At 46.9% G+C, this 24,388-nt stretch overlaps 1 protein-coding gene across 3 annotated transcripts in view; it reads right to left on the bottom strand.

Annotated features, from left to right (window-relative positions):
• The window catches only part of MTG1 (mitochondrial ribosome associated GTPase 1), a 608,415-nt gene extending 586,366 nt beyond the window's left edge, over positions 1-22,049 (bottom strand). The window contains exons 1-2 of one of the 3 annotated variants that reach the window (XM_069611141.1): positions 21,921-21,986; positions 7,935-8,021 (exon numbers count right to left, since the gene is read on the bottom strand). In XM_069611141.1, the coding sequence (XP_069467242.1) occupies positions 7,935-8,021; positions 21,921-21,971 (138 nt within the window). In that variant the 5' untranslated portion in view covers positions 21,972-21,986. Of the gene's footprint in view, positions 1-7,910; positions 8,022-21,920 lie in introns of all 3 variants that reach the window. The other 2 variants (XM_069611140.1, XM_069611142.1) reach the window with 2 other exon arrangements.
• Between the last annotated feature and the right edge of the window lie 2,339 nt (positions 22,050-24,388).

Consider the following 24,388-nt stretch of genomic DNA (forward strand, 5'->3'; position numbering starts at 1 on the left):
TGAAATCATGCAGGGAAATATCGTACTGAATCTTCAGTCTTCCTCAAAGACAGTCTTCAAACGGACGGTATGTTTACCCGCTGTGCAAATGGGGATCTCTCAACACACTGTTCCGTTTGATTTTACAACAGCGTCAGAGGATTACGTTCAATACTTTATAGCAACACACCTACGATTCACCATTTCCAATGCCAGCATGCACTGCGAGGCAAATGGTGCTGGAGATGGCTCCATTTATGACATATTTCATAAATAAATCTCTTGAGCACGGTATAGTGCCCCTGGATCTGAAGAAAGACATTGTTACGACTTTATTAAAAGAAAAAAAACCTAGATCCATCTATGCTGCAGAATTACCGGCCGGTAGCTGCGCTCCCATGGCCAGGTAAAGTGCTTGAGAAGGTGGTCACTTGCCAGCTGCGGAGTTATGTGGAGGAGTCATGAGGAGTCATCATTACTTGACCCTTTTTAATCTGGTTTCCGGTACAGGTTCGGTACCTAGACAGCTCTGTTAGCAGTGCAGGATGATCTATTAAGTGTTGTGGATGGAGGAGATCTTTTATTGGTAGTAATGCTGGACCTCTCTGCAGCCTTTGACATGGTAGATCACCACATCCCGTTTAACCATTTGAGAGAGATTAGTAATGCTTCTGAACATCCAATCAAATGGTTTGGCTCGTTTCTATCCAACAGATGTCAGCAGGTCAAATTGGGGGTTGGGGAGGTTCTCTCAGACCCAATCTCCTTGGGCTGTGGAGTACCACAGAGATCCTCATTATCACCCCTGCTCTTTAACCTTTATCGTTGGCCGCTAATGGATATCCTGTGGAATTTCATAGGCTGATGATACCCAGGTTTTCATTAAAACAGGGAATGTTGAGGAAACATTCCTTAGGGTCAAACAGTGCCTCAATGCCTTTACATGTCGGAAAATCATTTTGAAATTAATACGACTAAGACCGTGGTCACTCCGTTTGGACCCAAACATCATGTTGTGGCAGGGAAGTGTCCCCAGATTCCATGCTATTTGGGGGCTAAGCTAAAGCTTGCCTCCAAAATTAAAAATGTAGGCTGTATTTGGCAGGACAATCTCGGCAGTGAAGGCCATGTTTATGCCAAGGTGCACGGTTCTTTAAGCATTGTGTCTGTTAAAAACTCTGCTGTTTATTCTAGATGATGATCATGCTGTTTTAGTTGGTTTATTGGTGAATTCACATTTGGACTTTTGCAACAGCCTTCTTGCTAGTATTCCAGCCAAACAGCGTCAAAGGTTGCAAAAGGCACAGAATGCTGCTGTACAACTGGTGTGTTGATTGGGCAAGTCCTCCCATGTTAAATAGAGGTGCATAGGATCCAAAACACTAGTGGGAATTAGTTAAATAGACAAACTGCAACAGACATAAGCCTGGAATCAGGAGGGAAATGAGGGGTACAAAAAGAAAGGAACACAGATGAGTAGGATGTGAAAGGTTATCCAGGACCACACAGTTGGGATGAGGGTACCGGTACCACAGATGGTAAGGGAACTAGGGGAGGGCACCCACTACCAACCAGAGCAGTGGGAGGAAGGGGACGCGGTACCACACTGGGATTTAGGAACTTGCAGGGGCATATGGCACAACGTCATTGTGCAACGGGTTCTAAAGAAAGGCAAGGGGGGCATGGCGAACAAGCTAAATTAGATACATTTTCATGTGCCCTTTGCCAGCACCAACCGGGGCAAGGCCGTCATATATCAGGTGTCCATATGCAAGGGCTGATTATATGACCATCACTCTGCTAATTCATTGTCATTGACAGACTCAGCAATGGGTTGATGGGAGTGAGCGATGAGAAGGAAGTAGGCCCGGGTGTATGGCTGCCATGGTTCAACAGGTTGCCACCACAGACATTTGCAGCAGACATTGGGGCACCCACACTGAAGAGGATCACAGGCAGCTGGCAATGCCCATGGCCTCTCAAAAAGCCCAAGTCAAGGTAAGAGCTTCATCAAAGGGTGGAGTGTGACAAAACCCTGATTGCATTTTTTCATACTTGCCATGGATGGTGGCACTTGGCCAATTACATAACCAGCTCTATTCCAATCTGCAGTCAATAGCCTCAGCATTGGATTGGTGGGAGGGAGCTAGAAGAAATAAGTTACCCCAGAAGCCTGACCCTCACATTTGAGCATATTGCTGCTTGTGTAATTTGCAGCAGAATAGGCATCCACACTGCAGAGGACCACTGACAAATGTCAATTTCTGTACATAGGGGACTCACACAGGGGGTAACAGGTGGGTTGCCAGGGTACCAGAGGATGATGGGACAGAGAGCAGGGGGTGAGGCGCTCCAGGGGGGAGTAAAGATGTAGGTCAGAGTAGAGTGAGCAGTGAGATATACTTTAAAGAGAAGGGGGACTTAAAGTAGTTCCCAAAGCCCAAAGTTTAAGATTGTGGGGGCAAATCTGATCTATGTTGTTAATGTGTTCCAGAGACAGTTTGTGTAGCAGGAACATGCCTGCTTCCTAGTTTTCTCCTTTTGCCGTTTGTTGTTTCCAATCTAGCAATGGGATAGCTTCTGATGTTGATTTTTCCAGCCAGATATATTGGAGATTTGGTTGTAGTTGATACAAAATATCTTTAACATTTTAACATGATGAGCGCTTAAAGAGGTAAGCAGTGCAGCACATTGACAATGGGGTAGTGTGACTCAATTTTCTTAGCCCAGAGATGTAGAGTGCTCGGTAGATTTCAGATGGGGTAAGGTGGCATCTGGGACTCCTGCAAGAGGAGTATAGCCACTGTCCAGATGGGCGATGAAGGTTTGGACCATTCTGAAACTTAGGGCAGAATGAAGGGCTTGATTTTGTAGATTAAAATGTGCTTGTAACATGCTGTTTGGGTCTTCTTGGTGATATCTGTTCTGAATGGGAGGTCACAGTTGATGGCAGAACAGTGAAATGCTGCAGTGGGTGAGGTTCAGGCATGGATCTGTAGAGCTTAATTTCCTTCATCCAATTCTAGACATGAGCATACTTGAAAGAAGGGGTCTTCTATGAGAATGAAATCAGTCTGTCTGGTTGAGATTCAAATAGGCACTTGACATTGTTACGTTAACCTAAAATCTAAAGCATTCACCCAAAGGCATCTTGGCGCTACTCATGAAAGAAGAGAAAAAAAAAGACAGCCTAAAAAAAGTGAGTTTTCAATGCTTGGCTAAAGAGAAGATGGGTGGAAAATTGCCTGTATCGAACAAGGAAGAGAGTTGCACAGATTGGCTGCTGTGACAAAAAAGGAGCGTCCACCAACCTGGCCAGGCTTAAACCTTGGGATAGAAACAAGAGCATTTACTGAGCGTATTCGGCCCTTGTCCATAAAAGGCATGATGAACGCAGCATAATGGCTTGAATTGAATTTTCTGGGCTACAGGAAGCCAATGTAGCTTTCATAGCACAGGCGAGTTGTGGGCACAATGGGGTGTGAAAGTGCACACGGGTAGCCGAATTTTGAAGGACTTGCAACCGTCGCAGAAGATAGGCAGGCTGTGACAAATACAGATAGTTGCAATAATCGATGGAGGAGGCAACCAAAGCAAAGACAAATGGGGCCCGAAACTGCACTGCGATAAGCGAGAGGACCTTACAAAGCACCTTAAGATGGAAATAGCCCCGCTAGAAGACTGCCACAACTTGGGCATCCATGGACAAGGAAGCAGCTATTTTCACCCCCAGATCCTTAACTACAGGGACTGAGGAAGGAAATGGACAGAGTAGATGGCCAAAAAGCAGGATACAGTAGGTCGGTGCAGGTGGAGGGCCTACCACCATCACCTCTGTCTTATCACTGTTCCACTTTAGCCAGTGAACTCCCATCCATCCCCCCACGGCCTCCAGACAACTCCTGAACCTGGAAGCCGACTCGTATAAAGACAGGTTGAGGAAAACCTATGTGTTGTCTGCATAGGAATAACAATGGAAGCTGTGTGAGAAGATTAGTTTAATCCAGGGCTGAATGTACATGTTGAACAGCATGGGTGAAATGACAGACCCTTGTGGAACACCACATGTGAGAACCATAGGCTTCAACCGAAAAGGGGGTGGAGGGAGGGAAGGATTTGGCAAAAGGCTAAGAAGAAAACCACAAGAGAACCTTTACAGAGAGGCCAGCCTCCATCAGACGACTAATCAGCATGGAATGATTGACCGTTTCAAAGGCGGTGGAAAGGTCAAGTAACAAAAAGGCCCCTACACCATCCTGATTTGATTAGATCTGAACATTTATACCACGCTCCAGACAGACTTAACTGTATACAGGCTCAGATGGAAACAAAAACCTCAAGATGAAGTCTAAGATGGTTAATGTACATAAGCCCTCCCTAAGCTGGCCAGATTCGATTTGAACAGGAAGGTTTTAAGCACCTTCCGAAACCGGGACAGTGACTGGCAGGACCCAATCTTCACAGGTGGCTCGTTCCATGATTTGGGTCCACAGACTCCAAATCTCCTATCACCTCTCGAGACAGATACTGTGCGTGGGATACTCAATAGCAGATTGTAGCCCTGAGCGTAATGCTCTTACAAGGTATTATCAGCAAACTTTAGCACTGAGGTACTCCGGGGACAGCCCATTAACACATTTAAAGATTAGACAGGCCACTTTAAATGTAATTTGATCCTCGACCGCCAACCAATGAAGTGTTCTGCGGAGCAGGGAAACCTGTTCCCTTTTATCCAACCAGCCCACCAGCCTGATCCCGTATGAAGGCCAGATCATCCACAGCAGAGATCAGCACACTCTCAGTTCCTCTCCCAGGTCTAAAGCCAGACTGGGAGGGATGGACAAAAAAAAGGGATTGTTCAAGGAAAACAGTAAGCAGTGGGCCACCTCAGGATCCAAGGAGCTTCATAAGAGAGGGGAGGAGAGAAATGGGACAGAACCTGGCAAGAATAAGAGGGTCCAGTGAAGGCTTCTTCAACAAAGTTATCACCATGGAATGCATTAGAAAGGTCGGGATCAAACCAGTTTGACAGGAGGCATTAACCGATACCGTAAGCAATGACACAATTTGAGGCAAGATGTCCTCCAGGATAGCCAGTGGAAAGGAATCCATTGGAGATATGGATTTCAGCTTAGAGATTGCCCTAGAAATATCCTCCATGGAAAATATAGGGAATGTAGACCAGTGACTGGTATATATTGGGGTGGCTACTGAAGTGGAAAGGAGAGATGATCTAAGTCCAGAGGAGGAGGTGTCCAAGCAAATCTTGTCAATTTTATCGACAAAAAAGCAGACCGGTCGTCAGGGCGGCATCAGTTCAGGAGGAACAGCAGAAAGCGAGTGCACAGTCTTAACTATTTAGACAGGATGAGGGACTAACAGTGCTTGGGTGAATGGATGTCATGAATGCAACTGATCTTTCGGTGGGTTATTTGCTATTGGTGTATTTAGCCATTGGTGTAGGCAAGGAGCTCCCTCAGAGGTGCCTGGTTGATATGGACCACAGGCAGGATGGAGCCTTGTAGAAATCTGCAGGTTAATGGACAGGCTTGGATCTGTTGTGGCACACCCAGAACAGTTGGCGTTTGTTGAAGAGGTAGAGCAAATCACTGGAGGACTGTTTCATCGGCCCATGCAGTGAGGACTTCATTAGAGGGTGGTGGGCGTGTGTTAAGCCACTACACCACTTTGGCTTTTGCCAGCTCTCGCTGCTCATAGCCACAGGCCAATACAGTTGACATCATGGCCAATGGAATAAAGTATTTATCTCAAAAGTACATAGTGCTATGGAGCCTCAAACAATCAAAAGTATGCCTTATACCTGAACAAATGATGGAAACAAACTAGAAGGTGGGTGAGCCAGGTGAGGCTCATTTTGGCCCAGGCCAAGTGACTGACTCGCATTTCAAGACATCAGTCGCAAGAAAGGCCAACCCCTGCCCACTAACCCTGGGAAAACATTGTTTATAGAAACACCTTGCCTGTTGGGGTCAGGCTGAGTCTGCCTCATGTTCTATAGCACCCCCACCAACCCAGCACAGAGCCTCACATGAGGAGGCTTACACGATGTCCAGCAGCCCTCCAGCTCATGGAAAGAAGGGCTGTAACATAGATCAAGTGGCATGGTAGGGCCTCATAAGAAACCTTTACACACCTCTCACTGGGAACATGTGCATTTGAATGGCAAATTCTTTAATTGAATGACAAAAGCGGCGAGTGGGGATTGCTTAATTATGCGTGAGAAATGTTACGAAAAATATTATTTTAAGTAAATAATTAAATTACCACATATTTGCATCAAATAGCGGTGATAAGCTGTGTGGTCAAGTGTCGAAAGTGCAGCCTGATTCAGACCCTTGCTTGACCTTTTAAATAAGGTGCAAGATCCTGAGAAAATCGTTCATTCACACTACGAGGTATATTACAAATTTGGTTTTATGTAGTGGGTTGGGTGTTGGGGAGACGGTATGCTAGGTATGAGTTTTGCATTGTAGGGGCTAGGAATGCAGGAAGCCAGGTGTGGGTTTGAGTTTTATGGGGGCTGAGGGCAGCAGCAGAATGCCAAGAATGGCTTTTGCTTGATGGGGAAGAAGGATGTCAGGGATAGGTCTTGATTTGTGAACTTTGTGTAAAAGGACACCATGCATGCATAGACGCCATAATGTCCCACTGCATTGCCAAGATGCTTATGACATCCTGATATTTTCTTGCATACTAAGACTTATTTGGCCTCATTGTGAGTTTGGTGGTGTGGCCAAAAAAGGTAGTAATGCAGCGGTAAAGCATTAATGCACTGCTGAAATATTGGTTTTGGAGGTAAGGTGGAGGAAAAACCTCCAGAAGAATGCTGGCAGTAATTCTTCTGCTTAACTGCCAAAAACGGCCAAATCGGCAGAATTACCGCCAGCGGCAATTCCACCGAAAGCCCCATGTAGTCCTATGGACTCCAATAAATGGAGACTAGGGCCGTCTACTACCACTTGTAATCTTCGCCAATGGTAAGTCTGTGTGGTGGCATTTCAGCAGATATACTGCCAAAAATACCATCAAACCTGTAATGAGGCCCATAGTCTTTAAACTATAAAAGGTGAAATACAGGACTACAAATAACAGAATGAAAACAATAAAATAATACTGGAATACCATCTCCCAAATAAAATGGGACATATGTTTGGCTCGAGTCAAGCGTCCTCTCCTGGCGTCGGCACAGCTCCAACCAGGACTTTTCTGGTTCCCATCCTTCTAAAGCAGACAAGTTGTTTTCTTCCAACAAACGCCGTCCAGGTAATTGAAAGAGGGTCCCTGGTCTAAAAGGATGACTTTAGAGACCATCCTGGGTCATCTGATGATCATCGAACTACACTAGAAGTAATTCCCACATCATCAGATGTCATCACACTGTTAAAGTCATCAGCAAATATTTCAGAATGGTGGGTGATGATTTGGGGATGAGTTTAGGATGACTTAATGAATATGCTAACATCATCCCCACTTTAGAAAACTCTTTGTTCCTGATGCTTTTAGGATGACCTGCTGATCATTTCAAGAGATTGCACGTTTGTCCCCGATGATTTGGGGATGATTCTGGGATGACCTGCTGATTACTTCAAGAGCATTGCCATGAAACATGTTTGTTCTTGATGATTTGGGGATGACTTACTGATTACTTCAGAAAATCAGAGTTTGTAGGATGATATGCGGACCAATACAGATTGTCATTCCACTCCTGCTTCCAAGGGCAAAGCTTGAGATTATGTTGGGCCAACGTGGAAGAAAGAGGCCTAAACATAGCATGCACCCCCTGGGTGAGAGTCCTTTGCCATCCCAGTCAAAAGCAGGAACCCAGCACCCTCACAAACAATACATTTCCATGCTGACTTGCTAGGTAAGAATTGGTGTAGTCCCACTGTGTGAGACTGCACAACACTTACCTGCTTGCTATTAGGTAAGCCCACCTTTTGGTACATTGCTGAACTACACAGGTTGGCAGTGTGACTGAGCAGCCAGGCCCATCTCAAGAGTGATAACTGTGAGCTGTAGAGCTGTACAAATGAGATCTGTAAATACAAGTAGCCACGTAACACTATACTCAAGGTTTCAGTTATAAATATTTATTTAATTAACATAGATGTTTGAATAAGTGTTCTTTAGAAAGGCAATTCATTTAACAATGTAAATATACTTTTAAATTACTTTTCAGAATCAGAGCAAGTTAGTGGATAATCTTTGGATATGCTTCTTACACAATTGCTACACCCTGGGGTGACTTCAATCACAATGACAGTAATGGCATTTATATTAAGGAAGGAAAAAGGTTAAACAGGTTCTCAGTATATGTGAGGACAACTAAATCTTCCAATGAAATCTAGACAAAACTTTCCCAGCAGTAACAGTCTAAAACAAGTTACCACCTATGATGGACAAACCATATCAAAGTCAGTGGGCTAGAAGAGTCTGCAGGGAGCCAGGACAGCCAAAGTCAATTTTAAACAGTCCATGGAGCCGAGGCACTTCTTAGAATCAAAAGTCTTGCAGAAAGTTAGAGAGTTTGTTAGAAAATCACTTGTAGGGTAACAAGCTGTGAAAACAGAGTTGCAATCAACTCTAAAAGTAAGCCGCTGCAATTCCCAACTGAGAAAAGCAAGGCTACAAAACAGTGAGGTAAGTACCCTAAGTCTAAACAATACCACTGGTTTGAAGAAGAGCGGCTCAGCTGGCTTCTGTCCTGGTGCAGCGTTGCAGACCCCGTGTTCCTGAGCCACAGTCGTGGGGACAAGAGAGAGTACATCTGTAGGTCTCCTGCGGCGGTACTTCGGAGGCCGTTGGCAGCTGTTGGCTCTTTTCAGTTCAGCAGCCCTTTGTGGTTTCAGTGCTTAGTAAACAGCACTGTTGCGGAACTCTGCCATTGTTTGTGCTTCCTTCTCTCCTTGGGTCTTTTGAGGGGACTCTAGCTCTGGTTGTTCTGCTTCTGGAGGGTTCTTAGGAGACTCCTCGAGCTTCTAGCCGGATTTCAGACGTTTCACTCGACTACGGATTACTCGACCCCTGGCACTCAGTTCTTGCAGCAATGAAGAAGTACAGCCAGACAGGGAAGATATTTCAGTGGAGTTCGTCTCTGGGTTAGTTGGTCCCACTAACGCAAAGGGAGAAGTCGTCCATTCCGGAGCTTCTCTATCTGAAGAGGGAGTTTCAGAACAGCAGCAGGGCTTCACCGGGCAATTCAAAGGTCCAGGAGGATGCAGCAAGCTTCGCTCACGGTTTCTTCGTCAGGTGTTTCTCCCAGTGGTCGACTCTGCCTCTAGTCGCGAATCCCTCGCCTTTTAAGCAGGTTTCTCCCATTCATGCAGAGCCTGGCCTGTCAATCACACATCAGGGTGGCTGTCCTGAAAGGACAGCCGGCTATCCAACCATTCAGGACTGGTTGCATTTAGGCATTCCTTGAGACAAAGGACAGGGGAGTTTTGGGACCCTCCCTCACATCCTGTCCTTCCAGACACACTGGAGCGAGAGGCGGGCTGAAGTGCGCCAAAGGCAAGACAAACAAACAAAGGGCTCCGATCTGTTTCACACACAGAGTAAAACCCAAGAAAGAACTCACAAACAGAAAATGGCAAAACAAGAAGACTGTGGCCGTTTTGATAAAATGGTCACCCCTGGGAGTTATACTGCAGCTGAGAGTTCAGCCTGCAGTAGAAAAGCACAATTGTAGGAAAAATTAAACCACTGCCACTAGCCATTTAAAAGTAGGGAGGGCAACATACAAATGTTACATGAGAATGTAGGATAAGGGGCTACTAGGTAACCCCACACCCCCAGCACTCCACATAAGATGGTGTGTGCTGGACCCACAAAGAGAAAAGATAAGTAAAGTCAATTTAACTTCACTATTCTTGGAAACCGTAGTTCACACAAGAAAGGGTATTTTAAACCTTATGAGAAATCTAAAGGATTTCTCAGTGACACTGCGCTGAAGGTGCTGTGTGTCACCTTACAAAAAGTAGATACATATGGAGTTTGTCAGACTCCCAAAACAGTGAAAACACATAATCCAAAGGTCAAAACACATGAGGCAGTGGGGAAAGGGTCTCACTCACTCCTGGGTTAACATTAAAAAGTCCTACAGTCCAGCAAAAGAGCTGGGGGTCTCTAAGGTTGAAGGGAATTAGCACAGAAATAAGAATTCTCCCTAACATGACTGCACCAATATATGCCAGTATTCACATGCACTCCTTCACACAGTATTCATGTTTGCTTTGCGCAAAATCCAATAATCAACAACCATAACGAAAAGTACCTCCAGGATAAAAAAAAAAAGAAAGGATCCAAAAAAGTAAGAAGCAATAAACAAATGGAACCACAAAGTCCCATCAACTAAGGTCTCAACTACCCACAACCTACCAAATACAAGCAACAACAAACCACAAACAGCAAAGACTAAACCCAAAAGACCATGAAAAACACCAATCGAAAGAGGACGCCCACTAAGGATCACAACACACGCATCATGCCTCGCCACAGGAAAGACAAGAAGGCAGAAAAGACAACAGAAATAATAAGAAATCCCAAACCACTCGGGAAGGCACGAACCAGCATGATCCCACAACCCCAAAAAACTCGACAAACATCTGAGATGGCCCAAGGAGACATACAAATAACAGAGCAAAGAAAGACTACAATGCTCGCTACCTGCACACATACGACAACGTGGTAAACAAAAACAGCACAGCAACAACGAAACGACAGGCAACAAGCTTCACGAATACAGTCCCAACCAGGACACCAAACGGACGACAACTAATAAACCATGCCAACCCGTTCTCTACCATGGACAATACCCCAACCAGAACAAAGAACAAATTGGAAACCATCACACTCTACACCCCCTATATCACCAAGACTGGAACAACAGAGGGGCAGCTACCCTATTTACCACCAGGAAATGAACCAACCCCGCCATAAACCTTATCGGTCTACTCAACAAAGAGACTGACCAACAAAGAACCAACCCACCCAAAAGACTCAACCTGGAAAACCCCACCTGGAACGGAAACCCAACCAACAACACACCGGTCAGAACAAACAACAACACAAAAGGGAAATCCAGAAAACTACACTGCAGCCTCCTCAAAGTTAGAACCATGGCAAAACAATCAACAGAAATCAATGACCTCCTAAGCGAAGGAGGCACAGACATGCTCTTCCTTACAGAAACCTGGCTATCAGACAACTATAAAGCAATCGCGAACAAAGCAATACCAGACAATTATAAATTAATACATGCCAACAGAGAAAACCGAAGAGGAGGCGGAATCGCAATTATACACAAAAAACACACCTGAGCTTCTCGAATCATCAGAACCAACGCAGAAGACTATGAATCCCTCCTAATCAAGATATAACTCAATGACCAATCCAACATAGTATTCCTACTGATCTACAGACCATCTTCTTACAACCCCAACTTTGCAACAAAACTAGCGGACGAGGCCACCATGCTATCAACCCACTATGACAATCTACGTGAAAGATCCCACGGATACAAACATAAATACAACGGAAGACACACAAAACTATTGGATCACCATGGCCATTGACCAATTAGCACCAGCTAAAACATTCAAAGCAACACCAGAGCAGGGTCTGTATAGTAGCTGTACACCAGTTAGTGCGTCTGCGGGCATTAGCCTGTGCAGGTATTATTATATATGTAGTCACTTACACCAGAGCAGGGTCAGACCAAGCTACAATGTCATGCCGTTTGCAAAGAGATTCCCTTGGAGTCTTAGAAACCGATGGCAACTCCGCCGCCATTGATTGTTCCATATTTTTCCCCATTTCCTGTTGCTACGCTCTAGTCTTTTTCCGACCTCGTCCTGGTTTTGCTCTTAACCACGCCTCTTTGTTTTGCCCGGCGCTTTGCAACTGAAGCTTTCACGCTCCGTTTCGCTAGTGCTCTCTCTCCAGTTCCTTGCCTGCTTCCTGACCGGTGTTTTTGCCGGTTATCGTCCCTTCCTGCCCTCCTTTGTTGCCTTACTCCTCCCCGGTACTCTGCCCTCCTTTTCTATATTTGCTATCCTTCCCCCGTACTTACCTGTTTTCCTTTCCGTTTTCCCTTCCAACTAGCCAACCCGCGGTCTCTATTATCCCTGGAATCCGGACCTCCTCTGGAGTAACAGCTTGTCTGGTTTACCTAGCTCCTCATCAGGATCGAGATTCACGAGATTCACGAGAGTTTTTTTTTAGCTAACGCTTTTTTCCTCTCCTACGGCTCCTGCGGTAAGGGGGTCCCTTGCTTCCCTGGTTTACTAGTGGGAACAGGGTGGCTTCTAACCGCGGAAGACCATATCTCTTCTCTAAAAAGAAATCAACAAGAAAAAAGGGGCGAAGACACGAGGAGTCTACTGAAGAATCAGGTGAGGAGGAGTGGGTTCTGCATAACGACGATTTTGGTTCCGACGAATCAAGAGATCGGCCTGACATTCATGATAGATTGCAAAGCCTAAATGAACCAACCATGGCTACGGCTGAACAGATACAAGAGTTGCTTGCTGCGGTACATAACCTCACACAGGAATTGCAAACTGTCAAGGTAGAGAATACGGCCCTAAAGCAACGTATTGATAATCAAGAAAGAGCTTGTGCAGAATTACCCCCTATGCCCCTGGCAACGGGTAAATATGACGGCTCCCCACAGAAATTTAAAGAGTTCATGGAGGCATGTATAATACATTTTACTTTCAGACCCCAGACTTATGCCTCCGATAATGCCCGCATAGGGTTTCTCATATCCAATCTTACTGGAAACGCACTGGCATGGGCCACCCCATTAGTAACCAGTGCTAGCCCACTGCTGCAAGACTATAGTGGTTTTACGGCACAATTCAAGGAAGCCTTTGAGAGACAAGAAACAGCCCTGATTGCCAGTGAGCAGTTGCTTGACATCCGTCAGGGTAGCTCGGATTTACTATCCTACATTTCCCGTTTTAAGAGGGTTGCCGCCGAATCCGGGTGGCAAGAGGCGGCTCAATACACCGTTTTCCGTCGAGGCCTCAGAGAAGAATTAAAGGATGAATTGGCACGTATGCCCAGACCTGCAACCTTGTCGGAACTATGGTCTACCGTTCTCCAATTGGATTTCCGCCTTTCCGAGAGGCGTACAGAAAGACGAAGAGGTCGATTCACGCCTATACTCTCCGAGCCTTGTCTACCCACTACCTCCTCCACCCATCAGACCAAGGATGAACCCATGCAGATAGGTACTACCCGAGGGCCCCTTTCGTCTGATGAACGAAGGAGAAGGAAGGACAATAATTTGTGCCTGTATTGTGGTTCTAAGCAACACCTGTTACGCGACTGTCCAGAAGTACCTCCACGACGGTCGGGAAACGCCCCACCTCGGAACTAGTGGGGACAAGTTACCGAGGGGGATTCCCAGGTCCCTACGTCTCAATGTCCATAACATCCATCTCATCCACAGAAGACACCCGTCTTATGGTTCTGGCAGTACAGCTCACCCTTCATCAAAGATCTTATGAAGTCCTGGCTTTACTGAACTGCGGAGCAGCAGGATGTTTCATGGACATCATGTGGGCTAACCAATCCGGCATAGGACGACTAGAGAAAGATGAAGACCAGAAGGTGGAAGGAGTTGATGGCAAGCCCTTAAGTTCTGGTCTGATTACTCATACCACTCCGCCCATGACGATGAAGCTGCTTCAGCATACAGAGACTATCCAGTTTGACCTAATAAGAGCTGCCCATTTCCCGGTCATACTCGGGGTATCATGGTTGCGCAAACACAACCCTACCATAAACTGGAGAACCAATCAGATGTCTTTTTCTTCTGATCATTGTCTGAAGAAATGTCTTCCGGAGACTAAACATGCCACCGTCCAAGTCATGTCCGAATTCTGTCCAACAACTGATACCGTGGGAATACATACCATTCCCATCGACCTGGCAAAGTTTAGTGAAGTCTTCCAAGACCAAGAAGTCCAAGAATTACCTCCACATAGACCAGAGGATTGCGGTATCGACCTGGTCCCAGAGGCCCTAGTTCCGTTTGGGCGAATGTTCTCCCTTTCTCTGAGGGAAAAAGAAGTCCTCAAGAAATACCTTGACTCCAATCTCCAAAACGGTCTCATTCAACCCTCACGTTCTCCTGCTGGGGCATCTTTGTTTTTTGTGCCCAAAAAAGATTCGGTGGAACTAAGACCTTGCATCGACTACCGAGGACTGAACAGAATCACCATTAGAGATCGGTACCCGATGCCTTTGATTAAGGATATATTAGAAGCCGTACAAGGTGCCACTGTGTTCTCCAAGATCGACCTTCGTAGAGCCTACCATTTGCTACGCATTCGGTCCGGCGATGAATGGAAGACTGCCTTTAGGACCCCCTTCGGCCATTTTGAGTATAGGGTGATGCCATTTGGTCTGGTCAACGCCCCATCGGTTTTCCAGCGGTTTATGGACCGCACCTTTTCTGACTTGTTGTATAACTGTACCATCACCTACTTGGACGACATTCTAGTGTTTTCCAAATCCCCTGAATTACATGCGCAACATCTTCATCAAGTCGTCCAAAGACTTAAGGAAGCCCATTTAAAGGCTAATCCAGACAAGTGTGTTTTCCAGGTAGCTGAGGTTCCGTATCTTGGGTTTATTTTGTCTGCCGAGGGGATTCAGATGGACCCTCGAAAGGTAGAAGCCGTCTTACAGTGGCCAAGTCCGACTTCTGTAAAGGAAATCCAAAGATTCCTCGGACTAGCAAATTTCTATCGCAAGTTCATTTCTGAATTCTCCGATAAGGTATTGCCCATTACCTGTTTGTTGAAGAAGTCTACTTCTCCCTTTCTTTGGTCCGATGAAGCAGAGGACGCCTTTCTCCAACTTAAAACTGCTTTTTGTTCGGCTCCAGTTCTACGTCAACCGGATCAGGACCTCCCATTCATAATAGAAACTGACGCCTCGTCCGCAGCTTTGGGAGCAGCATTGCTACAAGAACATGATGGCATTGAATTTCCAGTAGCCTATGTGTCAAAGACTCTAACCCCTAGCCAACGGAATTATTCTGTGATAGAGAAGGAGCTACTTGCGATGAAAGTGGCATGTGAAGAGTGGCGACATCTCTTACAAGGGGCTGTTTTTCCCTTCGAACTGCGCACGGACCATAAAAATTTAAAGGTCATACAAAGTATGGAGTGTATAAATTCACGACAAGCCCGATGGGCCCATTTTTTTTCCCAATATGACTTCGTCCTTACTTACTTACCCGGAACCCAAAATGTGCTTGCCGACGCATTATCCAGAAAACCCTCTGCCGAATGTTTACCAGATCAACATCTAAACCTCATGTTGCCCCAGAAAAGGGTGATATGTATGGTTAATGCCTTTCTAGAAGGGGTACGCATGGCCACTGCCAACCTGGATAAACCCCCTTTGGTAAGGGCTTCAGAGGATCTCCTCCTTCAGGATGGCATATATCTTTGCAAAGGACGACTTTTTCTACCAGACTCCACCTCCCGTCTACAGGTTTTAAAATGGTGTCACGATGACCAAGTAGCTGGACATCGAGGAATTAAGAACACTCTGGAACTACTCAGACGTCATTTCTGGTGGTCAGGAATGGGAAAGTTAGTAGATAAGTATGTATCGACCTGCCCCATCTGCTCCAGATCTAAGTACAGCACTCAGAAACCGGTTGGATATCTACAACTAGAAGAACCGCCTAGGAGTCCATGGAGAGTAATTTCCACCGATTTCGTAGTCGACTTACCTCCTTCGGATGGTTGCTCCTGTATCATGGTGACCGTGGACTGTTTTTCTAAGATGGCACATTTTTCTCCCTTGGCAGGACTACCAACAGCAGCCGAAATGGCTTCTATCTTTTCCAAGGATATATTCCGGTTACACGGAATTCCAGACAAGATTATATCTGATAGAGGCACCCAGTATACCTCCCGCTTTTGGAAAGAGCTCTGTAAGAGACTTGGTATTGAAAGAGCTATGTCCTCAGGGTTCCATCCGCAAACAAATGGCCAGACAGAACGGTTAAACGCTCTGTTAGAGCAGTATCTTCGTTGTTTTACTAATTCTCAGCAAGATGATTGGGTGGGTCTTCTACCTACAGCCGAGTTTGCTTACAACAACTCCGCCCATAGTGCCACCAAACTAAGTCCTTTTTTTTGTACCTATGGCTTTCATCCCTGTTTCTTGCCAATCAGACCCTTTCCTCCTGGGGATATACCTTCCGTGGATGCCTTGCTTGCCAATATTTCTGAGGCGCATAAGGCTGCATATACTAGTCTGCGAGCCAGCAAGATCCGCTATAGCACCTCCAGCAATCCACTGCGCCTTCCTTCTCCCCATTGGAAAAAAGGGACCCAAGTTTGGTTATCTACAAAGTACCTTCCGCGCTGGTTGCATTCTTCCAAACTAACACCGCGCTATCTGGGTCCCTATGTCATCTCGGAAAGGATAAACCCGGTGGCATACCGGCTTCTGTTGCCCAACTACATGAAACGTATTCATCCGGTCTTTCATTCCTCTCTTTTGAAAGAATATCGGGAAGACCCCTACAAACGAAGAATACCAAAAGGCCAAAAACCCATAGACTTACCACCAGACGAATATGAAGTGGCAGCCATCCAGGACTCCAAATATAAGGGAGGCAGACTAGAATATCTTATTCATTGGAAGGGCTACCCACATTCGGATGATTCTTGGGAACCTATTTCCCACATCCATTCGCCTCGTCTGGTGCGGTTGTTTCACAGACTTCACCCCGACAAGCCAGGGGGGTGCCCCATGGTAGGGGGCATACTGTCATGCCGTTTGCAAAGAGATTCCCTTGGAGTCTTAGAAACCGATGGCAACTCCGCCGCCATTGATTGTTCCATATTTTTCCCCATTTCCTGTTGCTACGCTCTAGTCTTTTTCCGACCTCGTCCTGGTTTTGCTCTTAACCACGCCTCTTTGTTTTGCCCGGCGCTTTGCAACTGAAGCTTTCACGCTCCGTTTCGCTAGTGCTCTCTCTCCAGTTCCTTGCCTGCTTCCTGACCGGTGTTTTTGCCGGTTATCGTCCCTTCCTGCCCTCCTTTGTTGCCTTACTCCTCCCCGGTACTCTGCCCTCCTTTTCTATATTTGCTATCCTTCCCCCGTACTTACCTGTTTTCCTTTCCGTTTTCCCTTCCAACTAGCCAACCCGCGGTCTCTATTATCCCTGGAATCCGGACATCCTCTGGAGTAACAGCTTGTCTGGTTTACCTAGCTCCTCATCAGGATCGAGATTCACGAGATTCACGAGAGGTTTTTTTTAGCTAACGCTTTTTTCCTCTCCTACGGCTCCTGCGGTAAGGGGGTCCCTTGCTTCCCTGGTTTACTAGTGGGAACAGGGTGGCTTCTAACCGCGGAAGACCATATCTCTTCTCTAAAAAGAAATCAACAAGAAAAAAGGGGCGAAGACACGAGGAGTCTACTGAAGAATCAGGTGAGGAGGAGTGGGTTCTGCATAACGACGATTTTGGTTCCGACGAATCAAGAGATCGGCCTGACATTCATGATATACAAAACCATTATATTAAAAAAAGACAGTCACAAGGGGGCACGGATGGGGTGGTGTTCAAACAGTTAGGCTGCATGCTGAGCAGTCGAAAAGCAGAGCTTCAGGGTATATGTACCCTGACCCTACTGATCTACAGACCATCTTCTTACAACCCCAACTTTGCAACAAAACTAGCGGACGAGGCCACCATGCTATCAACCCACTATGACAATCTACGTGAAAGATCCCACGGATACAAACATAAATACAACGGAAGACACACAAAACTATTGGATCACCATGGCCATTGACCAATTAGCACCAGCTAAAACATTCAAAGCAACACCAGAGCAGGGTCTGTATAGCAGCTGCACAGCAGTTAGTGCGTCTGCGGGCATTAGCCTTTGCAGGTATTATTATATATGTAGTCACTTACACCAGAGCACGGTCTGCGTAGTAGCTGCAGAGCAGTTACTTTGTCTGCAAGCATTAGCCTGTGCAGGCATTATCATATATGTAGTCACTTACACCAGAGCAGGGTCAGACCAAGCTACAAAACCATTATATTAAAAAAAGACAGTCACAAGGGGGCACGGATGGGGTGGTGTTCAAACAGTTAGGCTGCATGCTGAGCGAGCAGTCGAAAAGCAGAGCTTCAGGGTATATGTACCCTGACCCTACTGATCTACAGACCATCTTCTTACAACCCCAACTTTGCAACAAAACTAGCGGACGAGGCCACCATGCTATCAACCCACTATGACAATCTACGTGAAAGATCCCACGGATACAAACATAAATACAACGGAAGACACACAAAACTATTGGATCACCATGGCCATTGACCAATTAGCACCAGCTAAAACATTCAAAGCAACACCAGAGCAGGGTCTGTAAAGCAGCTGCACAGCAGTTAGTGCGTCTGCGGGCATTAGCCTTTGCAGGTATTATTATATATGTAGTCACTTACACCAGAGCACGCTCTGCGTAGTAGCTGCAGAGCAGTTACTTTGTCTGCAAGCATTAGACTGTGCAGGTATTATTATATATGTAGTCACTTACACCACAGCAGTGCGTCTGCGAGCATTGGCCTGTGCAGGTATTATTATATATGTAGTCACTTACACCAGAGCAGGGTCTGTGTAGGAGCTGCACAGCAGTTACTGCGTCTGCGAGCCTTAGACTGTGCACGTATTATATATTTAGTCACTTATACCAGAGCACGGTCTGCGAGCCTTAGCCTGTGCAGGTACTATTATATATGTACAGGGTCTGTGTAGTAGCTGCACAGCAGTTACCACGTCTGCGAGCATTAGCCTGCGCACGTACTATTATATATGTGCAGGGTCTGTGTAGTAGCTGCATAGCAGTTACTGCGTCTGCGAGCCTTAGCCTGCGCAGGTATTATGTTATGTTGTTATGTTATGTTAAAGGATTTGTAATGCGCACCTGATACCCGAAGGCTGAAGGCCACAGACTGACAAACACAAAACAAAACTACACATGCAGCAGAACTATAAGCTGTCTGTTGTTACAACTATCAAGGCTCTACACAAAGAGTAATGTTTTCAGCTTTTTTTTTTTTAAAGTTCTGTTGAAACCAGCATTCTTATTGAAGTTGGGAGGGCATTCCAGGCGGTGGGAGCCGCTACTTCAAAAGACCCTTGCCTTTTTTTGTTGGTCTTATGCCGAGGTACAATGAGTATACTTGAGTTATCCGATCTCAGTGACCTTCCCTTATCTTTCACGATTATGGCTTCCTTCAGGTATGATGGCATTTGACCTACAATACATTTTTGAGTGATCAGAAGGAGCCTAAACCGAATTCTTTCTCCAACCGGTAACCAGTGAAGGCTCCTTCTGGCCTCACTACTCTTACTGCCCCAGTTTGGATTACCTGAAGGCGATGGATCTCGGTCTGGGGGATGCTCACCAAAAGACTGCATCCATAATCTAATTTTGAGCCAATGATGGCTCTAGCCAGAGTTTCTGATTTTTTTTCAGAAATGAACGGGCGAAGATGGCAGAACAGTTTAAGAAAATAGGAGGCTGACGAGACAAGGCTATTCACCTGCCCCTTCAGATTTAAATGTCTGTCCAGACATACGCCCAAAGTCTTAACCTTGGATAAAGTTTTAATAACACAATTGTCCAAGTTGACATTCTTATATTCCGCTCCTAATTTATTTAATTTGCTTGGAGAGCCTACAAGGAGAAGCTCAGTTTTAGCACTGTTCAGGGCCAAACCATTGGACACCATCCAGTTTTGAATCTTCAAATACATTACATTAATGAAGACTTCATCTTTTTGATGTATTCCTGAGATAGGTAGGATACATTGTGTGTCATCCGCGTAATTGGCAAACACAATCCCTTCCTCTTCCAGCATCTGGAAGAAGGGGATCATGAAGTTGTTAAAACACAGAGACACGCATGCTCCCTGTGGGACTCCGTACAATAAAAGCATAGGGTCAGCTTCTGCCAATTCACTGGCAACTCTGATTTGCCTATCCTTTAGGAAAGATGATATCCAGTGGATGGCCTCTTCAGATAAAGACGCATCCTCTCTTAATCTGGTGGACAGAATTGAATGGTCCACCAGGTCGAAGGCCACGGAAAGATCTAAAATCATCAATAAGGCAATCTGACCTTTATCTATACCCTGAATGAGATGGGATGTGAGGGCAAGAAGTGCTATTATTATATATGTAGTCACTTACACCACAGCACGGTCTGTGGAGTAGCTGCACAGCAGTTACTGCATCTGCGAGCATTGGCCTGTGCAGGTATTTTTATATATGTAGAGGGTCTGTGTAGTAGCTGCATTGTCAGCAGTTACTGTGTCTAGGAGCATTAGCCTGTGCGGGTACTATTATATATGTACAGTGACTGTGTAGTAGCTGCACAGCAGTTACTGCATCTGCAAGCCTTAGCCTGCGCAGGTATTATATATGTAGTCACTTACACCAGAGCACAGTCTGTGTAGTAGCTGCACAGCAGTTATTGCGTTTGCAAGCATTGGCCTGCGCAGGTATTATTATATATGTAGAGGGTTTGTGTAGTAGCTGCACTGTCAGCAGTTAGAGCGTCTACGAGCATTAGCCTGTGCGGGTACTGTTATATATGTACAGGGTCTGTGTAGTAGCTGCACAGCAGTTACTGCGTCTGCGAGCATTAGCCTGCGCACGTACTTATATGTGCAGGGTCTGTGTAGTAGCTGCACAGCAGTTACTGCATTTGCAAGCCTTATCCTGCACAGGTATTATATATGCAGTCACTTACACCAGAGCACGGTCTGTGTAGTAGCTGCACAGCAGTTACTGCGTCTGCGAGCATTAGCCTCTGCAGGTACTGTTTTATGTGTACAGGGTCTGTGTAGTGGTCTATGTAGTAGCTACACTATCAGCAGTTACTGCGTCTGTGAGCCTTAGCCTGCGCAGGTACTATTATATATGTACAGGGTCTGTGTAGCTGCACTATCAGCAGTTACTGCGTCCGCGAGCATTAGCCTGTTCAGGTACTATTATATATGTACAAGGTCTGTGTAGTAGCTGCAAAGCAGTTACTGTGTCTGCGAGCATTGGCCTGTGCAGGTACTATTATATATGTACAGGGTCTGTGTAGTAGCTGCACAGCAGTTACTGCGTCTGCGAGCATTAGTCTGCGCACGTACTTATATGTGCAGGGTCTGTGTAGTAGCTGCACAGCAGTTACTGCATTTGCAAGCCTTATCCTGCGCAGGTATTATATATGCAGTCACTTACACCAGGGCACGGTCTGTGTAGTAGCTGCACAGCAGTTACTGCGTCTGCGAGCATTAGCCTGTGCAGGTACTATTATATATGTACAGGGTCTGTTTAGTAGCTGCACAGCAGTTACTGCGTCTGCGAGCATTGGCCTGTGCAGGTACTATTATATATGTACAGGATCTGTGTAGTAGCTGCACACAAGTTACTGCGTCTGCGAGCATTGGCCTGTGCAGGTACTATTATATATGTACAGGGTCTGTATAGTAGCTGCACAGCAGTTACTGTGTCTGCGAGCATTGGCCTGTGCAGGTACTATTATATATGTACAGGGTCTGTGTAGTAGCTGCACAGCAGTTACTTGTCTGCGTGCATTGCAGCGCTTGAACTGTACCGTAAATGAGCCCCGGGAGCAGCTACTGTGTCTATACTTCCAACAGGCTGCCTCGTGTAATTTCCAAACTACTTACAATATTTAATTTCAACAAGTGATAAGTACAAGGAATTACAGCTGCAACGTGCATTTCCAGAGGTTGCCAAAGGGATCCTCTTAACAATATAACAATAAAGGGGTGAGGACGTCTAAATTGATGGATGCTAAAAGAAATGCATATAAAAATCACTACAAGAGCTGGATCGCATGCACTCACCTGATGGTGCCTGGAAACTGGACTGTAGCTTTCGTAAAAGGTAGTTCCCATTCGAGAAACGGACCATAGCAATGCCCCGCCCCCACTTCATCACGTGGGTTTCAACGCCCACTTGATCACGTGGGCTGCTTTACATCACGTGGGTTTGAGCGTTCACTTCATATTTTCTGTATGAGCGGGAAGGCAACTGTTGTCCCGCCCCCCTCTCCTCCTCCCCAGGCAAGGCGTTGGGGTGGGGGAAGAGATTCCTCCGTTGTAAAGCTCGTTTCGTATAGTTGATTGTTCTTTGGTAAGTCTTAAAGATATCTCGTTTTGATTGTTACTTTAATGCAGAGCGGCAATATTGGAAAGGGGGTATTTCTGTGTATTTTGGTGGTTTGTAATGTGCATCAGGGGTGAGATTTACTTAAAGTACGGGCGGATTCAGTTTTGTTTTTTTCGTTATTTTAGTGTATTTTGGGGATATGTAATGTGCATCACAGAAGTGAGGCAATATTGGGGAGGGGGTATTTCTGTGTATGTTGGGGGTTTGTAATGTGTAACAGTTGAGATCTACTTAAAGTACTGGTGAATTCAGTTTGTTTTGGGGTTTTCTAATGTAGATGCGCGAGTTGCCTGGAGGAGATGTGTTGTATCGAGTGGGGCTGGGCACAGCGCGTTCCTCCCTCCCCAATGGGACTTCCAGTGCACCAGTGAACAGTACAACGAACAGTTAGTTATCCTCCCTGCTGGAGGGGGGGGGGTTGGAGGATTTGGTAAGTGCAGCTGATGGGTATTATGGAGTGGACTTCCTATATGTGTTGCCCCTTTAAGGGGGTGTTTCCCTTTTTAACTGTATTGCCCATTTGACTTCTCATGGCCCAAGCTAATAAAAGGGAGCCTTGCAGGACAGTAAGGCTGCAGACTCCATGACGGACTGACCTGTGTGTATGTCACTTATTGTGGCCTGCAGGCCCACCCTGCGTAAACAGGACCTGCAGGCCACGTTGCCATGGGGCCCCCTGCCCAGATGATAGGTAGGGTCCTCATGAGCTGGCAGGACCAGAACTGCTACCCACCAAGGCACTAAAGCCTCCTAGGTACTGGCGTCCCATAGCACCTCTGAGTGGGGCTGGTGTGATGTCCCTGGCCAGCCCACACCCATCCAACCTCAGAGGCTCTGGGCCTCCTGATGCTGGTGTCCTATAGCATCCTACGGGGGAGCTAGTGCGATGTCCATGGCTAGCTCCCCCCGTAACATTGGCGACAAGGAAGTCTGCATCTCCTTGAGGAAAAGGGGAGGAGACGACGGGCCCTGTGAGGCACGTTCATGCCCCCTCATTCGAGTGGGGAAGAAAAAGGAGTGCCTGACTCCCACTGAAAGCTAGGATAGGCTTGCACCACGCTGCACGTGCGCCATGTGGCATCCTACCGCAAAAGGGGAGGGAGAGGAAGAGCGCCCGACCCACACCGCAAGCTAGGATTGGCCTGCGCCTCACTGCCATAGCTGCGGTGCAGGCCCTGGCCACCCTGTGGTAAAGCGCGTCACACGGCACTCCGCCGCATCAAAGTAGCTGTGTGCCCACCTGAGGGCGAAGGATCAGAGCGGCCACCGCCGCAAAGAAGTGCAGCCTCGGCTGCGGAGTATTGCGCAGCGGCATCCACTGCATGGAGGAGGTGAGCTGCCCTCACCGTTAGGAGGAGCGTGCCCGGGGGCCTCCGATGCAGTGAGGAGGTAACGGAGCAGGAAGAGTAGTGTTCCGGATCGAAGCGAGGAAAGTTGCAGTGTAGCGGCTGCTGCCTATTTGAGAACAATATATATCTTTTTCCCCTGGCCCTGTCCTCCCACACTCTGGCCACGGCCCTAAGAAAAGAGGGTGCATGTGCGGCCAGGGTGAGGAACCACCTGGAGCCCATGCGGCGTGCACGGGGGGGAAAGAAAGAACTGTCCCTGTGGCATCTACCGGGAAAGAAAGAACGGTCCTCGCGGCATCCGCCCTATCGAAGGGGATTGAGAGTCTGCCTGCCTTGAAGCATCCGCTGCAGCAGATGGAGGAACCTCCAGGGCCCCCACTGTCATCCGAAGCCCGGCGGCAAGGAAATAACGTGCTCCCATCAGGACCGAAAGAGAAGAGGCGAGGCGGGAGACAGCCTGCCCCCGGCAGGATCAGCCACGGTGAAGGCGAGGAGGATCCAGCCTGCAGCACCCGCCGGCACCCGTGATCCCACACTGCACCCGAGGAGCGAAGCAGAAGAGGTTGGTCCCCCTGCACGCCGAAGCACAGTCCCGTGTTGTGGCACTGTCTGAGCTCCTTAGCAGGAACCTGTGGCAGGGAAATAGAGATGCTCTGGTCGGAGCACAACGAAGAGGGAGGAAGGCGGTATCCCCGCCAACAGCAGTGTGCCAGAGCCCCCACAGACCCAGCATCTGCCTGAGGGCTACCACGCCGACACCGGAGCCTAATTGAGATCCAGGGCCCAGCGGCAAC

Source organism: Ambystoma mexicanum, chromosome 8, assembly GCF_040938575.1.
Source record: "Ambystoma mexicanum isolate Mex_15411 chromosome 8, UKY_AmexF1_1, whole genome shotgun sequence".
In the NCBI taxonomy this organism is placed as follows: domain Eukaryota; kingdom Metazoa; phylum Chordata; class Amphibia; order Caudata; family Ambystomatidae; genus Ambystoma; species Ambystoma mexicanum.